This window comes from Semicossyphus pulcher, unplaced genomic scaffold (genome assembly GCF_022749685.1).
Source record: "Semicossyphus pulcher isolate SPU_LCO1_2020_fin unplaced genomic scaffold, fSemPul1.0.p SCAF_5, whole genome shotgun sequence".
NCBI lineage: Eukaryota > Metazoa > Chordata > Actinopteri > Labriformes > Labridae > Semicossyphus > Semicossyphus pulcher.
The window spans coordinates 10450070-10459599 of NW_027211726.1; the positions used below are offsets into that span (position 1 = coordinate 10450070).

Sequence of the window (9530 nt, forward strand, 5' to 3'; positions counted from 1 at the left end):
CAAGGGGGCGGGGTTACAGCTAAGGGGGCGGAAATGTCTAACTTGTGACTGGCGTTTTTTATTAAACCTGCCTCTGTTTTGAAGTCTGATCGACTTCTGTGCTGATTTTATGATTATTTATCCTCCTTGTAACATTTATTTTAAACCGCAAGTAGATACGTAACAGCCTGACGCAGCATTTTAACATATAATCACCACGCTCCAGCTGCTAGCTAATTAGCTTGCCATGCTAGCTGGTTGTGAAACTCATCGACAACAACATTCCTGTACGGATTATTTAGCCAGATTACTAAAAAGTTAACACACTGACGGCGTTGAGAACTAAGAGAGAGAAGGCCAGGTAGTGTAATACAGGATGTCTATTCAGTATGACGAGCCTACATTAACGGGGAGCTACGGTGTTGTGGGGTCTTTTCCCAAAAGTTTTGGATATGGGGTGGACGACGTGCCAGACATGGAGGAGATCTCCTCATCAGCTGACAAACCGAGAATACTGCTGATGGGACTGAGGCGGAGTGGCAAGTCATCTATTCAGAAGGTAAAATACTACCAAAATAAAACATACCTCCTAAATCACAGGACTGGAAAGATATTAGTACAATACTCATCCAACATAGCTGCCAGTTTGTAAGGCACACCTGGCTGCAGCTAATTCATAATTCCTGCTATTAATCCCACTTTAATGAAGGTCATAATGTTCAGCTTATGTTGAAACTGAGGTGTTGCTTCTACTTTTTGGAGGCTGTAGTTTTGTTGCGGTCAAATATTATTGTGTAATAAGAGGTTAATATTTAATCTACATTTATTGACAGAAATCGTGAGGTCAAAATATTTGTTATGACGTTAAATTTCATCTTAAACCACAACAAACATTAGTTTATTAATCAATTAGTTTGATCTATTAAATTAAACAATTGTTGAATAATCATTTTTAGCCATTTCTTCTAAACAAAGAGCCTTTTAACGTTTTCTTGTTTCTTAACTACTCTACAAGTAAACTTCTTATAGCTTGAAGAACAGGACGTTGGACTTTGGTAAACACTGATAGACAATCTTCACAATTTTTCTGACATTTTATGGACCAAACAAGAAATCGATTAATCAAGTAAATATTCAACAGATCAATCAACAATGGAAATAATTTGTTAGTTGCAACTCTAAACTTTATAACCTTCATGGAGGTAAGATTTATTGCTGGATTAGTTTTAGCCAGTTGCACTTAATAAACAGGCTGTAATTATCACCAAAAAGCTATCTTAATCATGACATCTTTATCTAAAATCCAGCTCATAAAATTGGCCAGGCTTAACTTTTCACAGATGTGGCAGGATCCGCACATTTGTTGGCTAATTAGTTACAAAAAACTGTAGTAAAGAGGTTGTTAATGGCTGCAACAATAATCCTCCTTTTACACCTCTGACCAGGTTGTTTTCCACAAGATGTCTCCGAATGAGACGCTGTTCCTCGAGAGCACCAATAAAATCTACAAGGACGACATCTCCAGTAGCTCCTTTGTAAACTTCCAGATCTGGGACTTTCCCGGCCAGGTGGACTTCTTCGACCCCACGTTTGACAGTGAGATGATCTTCAAGGGAACCGGCGCTTTGATCTTTGTCATTGATGCTCAGGCAAGAGGATTTTAGATTAAACTGAATCTTACATTGTCTGTTTAACAGGCTACATGTGTTGGGATGAATTAATCACCCTTTCCTGTGCTGAATGTGTCTTTCAGGATGACTACGTAGAGGCTCTTGTGCGGTTACATCTCACCGTTTCTAGAGCCTACAAAGTAAATCCAGACATCAACTTTGAGGTGTTCATCCATAAAGTAGACGGTCTGTCGGATGATCATAAAATAGAAACGCAAAGAGACGTTCATCAGAGGGCTAACGATGATCTGGCAGATGCTGCACTGGAGAAGCTTCACCTCAGGTGAGAGTCTGACATGTCTGCACAGGTCAAATACTTTTCACTTCAAGTTATTTGGAAAAGAGGTGCAGGTCTCTCTTTGAAACCATGTTAATTTTTATAATTGTAGTTTAACAGGATGGAAGTTATGTTCTGCAATAAAATACAAGGGATTCGATTGTTTCCACAAGTTGTTTAAAGCATTAAAAAGAACTGCAAATAATTAGGGTTGCAGCTTTAAAATGTATCCATATGTTTAATGAATTATACATCTAACAAACGAAGCTTTTCTGGAGTTGTTTCTTGTACCTTTCTTATGAGGGTCTATTGTTATAATATCAGACATTTCAGGCACAGCTTTAACTTTAACATCATTATCAGTAAAGCACTAAGACTGTATCTGAGTGAAACATTTGGGTAGGTTTATTTTTTTTAGCAGATATGACACCTCTTATCTTGTTGTGTACTGCATTAACTCTCCTTTCCTTCTTTCCCTCCACAGCTTCTACCTAACTAGTATCTACGACCACTCCATATTTGAGGCCTTCAGTAAAGTCGTCCAGAAGCTCATTCCTCAACTACCGACGCTGGAGAACCTTTTGAATATTTTCATATCAGTATGTTCTTTTATTTTTGTTTATTTGTTAAAGATACAATCTCGAATGTTTCAGTTTAGTGCTCTTGAGTGCCACCCACTGGTGATAATCGGTAATTATGGGAGCACACTTCCCAATTTAATCAGACGTCCACGGCTGGCTCCCTTTGTCATGGTTCTAACTCTTGATTTTCTTTGAACTATCTTCTTGGCCATCCTTTCAAACTCTCACACCAGTTGAACGGTATCCATCCCAAGATGCGAAGCGACATGTCGGTGAAGGTTCTCAGTCATCCAGGTCATGGACTGAGAACCTTCACAGACATCTTGGAAACGTTCTACTTTTTTAAGACTTTGTACCAACCCTGTAAGTGTGTCCTGTTTGTACCCTCTCTTTTCTTTTTGCAGCATTCTGGGATCGAGAAAGCCTTCCTGTTTGACGTCGTCAGTAAGATCTACATCGCCACAGACAGCTCTCCTGTGGACATGCAGTCCTACGAAATCTGCTGCGATATGATAGACGTTGTGATTGATGTCTCCTGCATTTATGGGTGAGAAGAGTTATTTATTTGTGTAAAGTGATGGCAATTAATGTGTCCGTGTAATGCAAATATTAAAGTGCCTCTTCTTCCTGGCAGGCTGATGGAGGATGGCAGCGGCTGTGCCTACGACAAGGAGTCTTTGGCCATCATCAAGCTCAACAACACAACAGTGCTTTATCTGAAAGAGGTCACAAAGTTCCTCGCTCTGGTCTGCATCCTGAGAGAGGAGAGCTTTGAGAGGAAAGGTGTGTAGTTGTAGACACTATAAATATAAACATGGCATTTCTAGTTGCACAATAAATCGGCAGCCTGAAAACTCTGATTACAATATCAACATCAATTTTTATTTGTATAGCGCCAATTCATAACAAATGCTATCTCAAGACACTTTACATAAAGAGCACATACAGAGACCCAACATTAATCAACCATGAGCAAACACTTAGCAAAAATGGATTAACATCACAAACCAGATTTGCCGTGAGATGTAACTGTGAGTCTGTACGACCAGCCCTACCTTGAGCTTTAACAGCTGGTTCTATGCCAGACTAGTTCTTAGCCGGGTGCAGTCACTTCTTTAAAACCCTGTGTCGGTCGTTCTTTGAGAAAACTTCAAACCAGAGTCTAATTCCTTACGGTAAAGCTGCCAGGCAACCAGCAATAGTCTCATACACAACCCCCTGTACAACATCACATAACACATTTTAACTACTCATTCTTAGTATAGTTCAAACAAAGATGTAAAGTGTTTTGTAATGAGCTTTTGAAGTGTTGGTAAATGGATTTTGATCATTTTTGAAGGAGCAAATCTAGCTGTATCTAGTCTTTATGCTAAGCTAGGCTAACCTGCCATAGCTTCATATTTAGCATAAGGACATGAGAGTACAATCAATCCGTGTTTTTCCCAAAATGTCAAAGGATTTATCCTGCTATTGTTCTGCCGTTTAAAATAAGGTGACAGTGGTAATGTGGAGGCATTTTCACATTTAGTCATCTGAGGCCCTTAAGAGACCTGGTATTAACATGTGTCCTGGGTGATCCGATCACAAGTGGTCAGCTCTAAGTACTAGCGTTCACACTTTGCATTTCAATGCGTCTCCGGTGACCACTTGTGATCAGATCTCACTTTCCCACTCTGTATGCAAATGAACACAGAGTCTCATTCCCCTTAATAAGATTTTAAAAACATCATATAATACAAAAAACTGTGATGCAGACTCGCAGCACAAAGATGCTGAGAGCTGCTGTGCAGGCGCTCCGAGGGAAGGAGGGAGGGAGCGGGCGAGTACGGACTGAAGTGATGACGTGATGTGAAACTTTGTTTGCTCATGAAGCCTGATGCTCCTCCACAGCTCTGCGTTTGTCAGTGAAATATATAGACTACGCAGCATATGAACATATGACAGCATGAGGAGAGGAGTTTATGCTTTATATGTGCGTACACACTGCCAGACTTATGCGGATAAATGCGTCCCAGACCCCATCCGTATGTGGCCTGACTGATGCGTCTTCAATCTGTCATGGGAGAGTTCACGCCTGTAGGCTGTCCACTTGTGATCCGATCACAAAAACCACATGTTAATACCAGGTCTGTTAAGGGCCTGATTGGTGTGTTCTTTAAAGATTTAGTAACCCCAGAGTTTTGGACACTGCCTTTTTTTTAAATTCTGCTTTAAATGATTTTAAACAACCTGTTTGCCTCCTTTGCAGGTCTGATCGAGTACAACTTCCATTGCTTCCGAAAAGCCATCCATGAAGTGTTCGAAGTTGGCAACTCACCGAACAGCATCGGCGCGCCCCACAACAACCTGATTGGCATAAAGTACGCCTCAGTGAACGGAAGTGCTGTTTAAGGGCAAAGATGACTCACGTCAAGCATCCTGTCAAACAAGTGTTGCCTCAGAGTGTGCAACTGAATGTTAGAGAAGCTGAGCTGCAGCTGATGAACTGAACTCTGAATGATGACAAATGTAGCTCAGCATCTGTCCACTTAACATAAACCAAAAAAAAAAAGTACTTCTTGGATATTTTTCTGTATTGAAATGTCAAATAATTCAGTCACGTGTGTTTACCTTATTGGCCAGTTAATTCTGCGTACTCTGCAGCATATACATACATGTCATCCAGTTTAAGTGCTGTCAGACAGACGCAGTCTAAACAATCCTTTGACTCCTGTTTAAAATCTATTTCCATGAACAAAACTTTGATCTCCACAAAAGGACAAACTTCATTCAGGTTCCAGCTCATTAGACCATGACATATGAGTTCTGTAGGTGGTATGTAGGTGGATTTAAGCACAGTGTTTGTTGTGAAGTGTGTTTTCTGTTGTTAAGGACTCACAAAAACAGCAACTTCAAACACAGTTGAAAACTGTGCCAGTGACAACATTAGAGCCTCAATTGATCAACAGTGGAAGCAGCATCTTGGTCGTAATGGAGTCTGTAAAAAAAACTGATGACACTTGACATCACTCTTGACATCCTGCCACACCTGCTCACCGTCTACTTCTGTAGGTGGTTAATGTCTGACCAAATTTACTTCTCAGAGATTTAATTTGTAGCAGTTATTTAGCTCTTTGGTGTGAGCTCTGAGCTGGACCTGGTTAATAATTCAGAGACCATGATGATTTCTTTTTATTATTGTACATAAATCTTTAATAAAATATGTTTCATATTTTGCTGTGTCATGCTTAATTGCATCTTTGATATGTGGAAAAATACCTACAACATGAAACTGTTTTATTTTAACTGTTCTGTATCTTCAATCCACTGAGCTAAGCATTGTCCTTTAAGGTTTTCTTTCAGAATACACTCCTCACTCCACATTCGATTTGCCAGATGCTGGATTCAAACCCAGGTCTGCCTGTTGTCTTCAATCCATGGGGCAGATGCCTTATCCACTGCGCTACCTGGATGCACTTCCTTACAAGGTTTGTTCAGAGTTTGAAATTATTATAGTTTTGCAAATTTTATTTTAATTTTTTTTAACCTTTATTTAACCAGGTAAAAGCTTATTGAGATATAGAATCTCTTTTTAATTATTTTTTAATTAAATGATAAGTCAGAGATATTAAACTGTTTTAATGAGCATTTTATTTCTGCAGGTTTTTTATTTGAATCTAGTCACATGTCAAACAGTCCTGATTCCCTTGCTGATAACGGTAATGTCTTGCCTGTTTGTAAAGAAAATGTGGAAGCCCCAGTTCAGTTTCTTCCTATATCTGCTAGTGATGTATCTAGAGAGCTGAAACAGCTGGACCCAAAGAAATCTGCCGGTCCTGATCAGCAAGATAAGATGATCCTTCTCTGCTCTCCAGCGGGAAGCCAGGGTTCACCAAGTAAACGTCATAAACTAAATTGCCCCCACGTATAAATTTCAATTTAGAAGAGTTAACCCCTTGATGATCCCTGGAAAATTCCCACACTATAGACGATGGGATCCTAGATTGCGATGACGGTTACAGCTGGCTCGCAAATCGCCAAAGTGCGAGCCGTAGGTTGCACTTAATGATATGCATAGCGTCACCCCATCCATTAAAGGGATTGGCTCCAAAAAAACTAAAACAGGGTAAGGGTTGTCATTGCATTTGTTTTGGACTTTTGCATGTGTTTTTAAATTTACATCGTTTCTGAATTTGCAGCTTGTTTCTTCTAATCGAAATCGTTTGGGCTGTTGCAGCGCGTTTGCCCTTGCCTGCCACCGTAATACTGAAATAGAAGTAGCACAAAACAAAAACAGAAAAGTTAGTCCCTCAAAATGATGTACTACCACAGAAGAAAACATCACAGACTTCAATTTTATAATAATCATGTTATCGTAGTCTTTTGGAATTATAGATCAGTGTTGGGTTGTTTGAAGGTAGAATTCTGTGGGTTCAATGTTGATGCAGGGGCAGCCATTTTGATATTGTTTTTTTTTAAATTGTTGTTTCTAAAAAAAATTACATCAAAGGAATTCCAGAACCCTGGTCACACACCAGGGTTCTGGAATTCCTTTGATTGTGTAATCTTCAAAGCCATTTACAATGATGTCATAGATCACGTCATTACACACTCACCAGAAGTTTATAAATACTGACAAGCCACAAACACTCACCAGTTCGCAGTTACAATCTGAGACTTAGTAAGATCCTTAAACAGACTAGTCATTCTAAGTCATTCTAAGATTCTACTAAGAACATTAATGGAACAACACGCCGAATTAACTCCCAAGACCTGGGCCAATGTGGTGGCCAGCAGCAGCAGCCGCCAGCAAAACCACAACAGGCAGCCACCTACCTCCCAGCGTAAGCCCCCGACGCAGCGCAAGCCCACCGTCCAGCGCAAGCCCCCGACCCAGTGTGAGCGCACCACCCAGCGTAGGCCCCCGACCCACTCCGAGCACACAACCCAGCGTAAGCCCCCCACCCAGTCTGATCAGAGACGCCCACCCCCTCCCCGATGGCAGGTGGAAGAAGGTCTCAGGAATCAGCTGAGGGACCTAAGCTTTCGTCTGCAGCAGGAGAGGTGCTTGAGGAATGGGGCCGACCACAACCATGCCGTCATCATGAGCAGGGCGAATGGAAAGGCCCATGAAAAGTGTCGGGTGGAGCGTGAAGCGAGACTTCAGTGTGAAAAGGAGATCAGGATGCTGAAAGAACAGCTGAAGCACCTGAATCCATCCTTCAAACCGATAACGGACATGACCCTTTATAATGACAAATTACAAGATGAGCTCATAGGTGTTATTGCAGCTCAAAATGTAATGCTGTATGAAACACCCTCAAGTGGCCCAAAGCTGGATGAAACACTAACAGCTGAAAAAGCAGCCCTTGAGAAGGAGATTAAGGCCCTGCAGGAAGAGGCCTTAAACAAAGAAATGATGACCGCCCTGCAGATGGAGAATTTCAACAATCGGCTGCAAGAAAAGACCAGCAGCAGCCTTTGGCTGGCCACTCAACTTGAAGCTCAGGAGTACACCAGCCAGGTACTGCAGAAGAGTGTGGAGGACCTATGCAAGTCCAATAATAATGACAAGATCAAGCTCCAAAATCTTCTTGAAGATCAAGCTGGACAGCTGCAGGCTGAAATGTTGAGGTCTGACAACCTACAAGAAGAACTGTTGAAAGGAAGGCATCTGTTTCTCAAGAGCATAAGTGACCTGGAGCTCGTTGAGAGACAAAAAGAATCCCTTGTGCAAGAGATGAAGGTCCTCAAGGAAGAGGTCTTCAACAGAGATATTTTAAATACTGACCAGCTGGAGAACTTGAGGAATCAGCTGCAAGTAAAGACGAGCAGTGGCCTCGAGCTGGCCTCCAAACTGAAGGATCAGGAGGAGGTCAGTCAGGTGCTGCAGATGGAGGTGGAGGAGCTTCGGAAGCAGATCGTAGAGCCCTCCCTCCCAAAGGACAATACAGAGGTAACCAGCAAGAACGACTCTCCAAGCATGGCCCAGGAAACACCTGAGCTGGTCCAGGAAATACCTGAGCTGGTCCAGGAATCTTCTGAGACCGTCCAGGAAGCACCAGAGATCATCCAGGAAACACCTGTGATCATCATGGAAAGACCGGAAATATTTCAGGAAACACCTGAAATGATCCAGGCAACTCCAGAAATGGTCCATCTAACACCTGTGATAGCCCAGGAGACACCTGAGATAGCCAAGGAGACACCGGAAATGGCCCAAGAAACACCTGAGGTGGTCCAGGCAACAGTGGAGGCGGAAACAATCTCTCTTTGGAGGAGATTTAAGAAGTTTGTCACTCCACACTGCCGCCGCAAATACAAGCGGCAGAAGCTGGACCAGGAATAACACCCCAGCCTCCCAAAACACCCCCCACCCCTACCCCCGTCCCCTTTTCACACACACACACACACACACACACACACACACTATCCCTTTGTGGGTTTTCCCCCGGGCGCTCCGGTTTCATCCCACACCAAAAATTGGATCCAAAAAAATTTGAAATAAAATAAATTCGTCAAAACTTAAATCAATTCTTAAAATCTATTTTCTTTATGTATATTTGGATTTCTGTAAGGTGTTGTCAAGTATTTTTCACAGTGTTGAATGCAGTAAAAGTATTATGGTATGATAGAATGGAATACTCTGTTGAGTATCAACTGTTTTAACTTTGATTGGAAAGTTTTCAAATGCATTGTAATATTGAACAGAGCAAAGTGCACTGTGACCATAAGGTGTTTTAAGAGTTCACTCATTTGACCATTCTTTCCTTACTTTGTGGACATTCAGTCAACTCACCTACAACTATTATTAAACTATTGTTTGTATGCAGAATAAAGGTGACAAAACTGAAAGTAAAGTTTTAAATTTAAAAACCTAAAAAACTAATGTTATAAACATTTGCAAGGGCTGTTTTTTTAATCAGTCAAATTTAAAAAACCTCTGTGTTTCAGTACAATTGGTCTGATTTTACATGTTATCCTTGAGCTTCATTATGACTTTCTTTTATTGTCCAAACATCTCAACATTGTCAATCACTGATT

General features: G+C 41.2%; 1 protein-coding gene across 1 annotated transcript; it reads left to right on the forward strand.

Annotated features, from left to right (window-relative positions):
• Positions 1-40: 40 nt before the first annotated feature.
• On the forward strand, positions 41-5684 carry LOC138608780 (ras-related GTP-binding protein C-like). The gene is made up of 7 exons (XM_069681342.1): positions 41-538; positions 1425-1628; positions 1733-1932; positions 2411-2525; positions 2912-3054; positions 3142-3290; positions 4756-5684. The coding sequence occupies exons 1-7, from the start codon at positions 356-358 to the stop codon at positions 4896-4898; spliced, it is 1137 nt and encodes a 378-aa protein (XP_069537443.1). The 5' UTR covers positions 41-355; the 3' UTR covers positions 4899-5684.
• The last annotated feature ends 3846 nt before the right edge of the window (positions 5685-9530 follow it).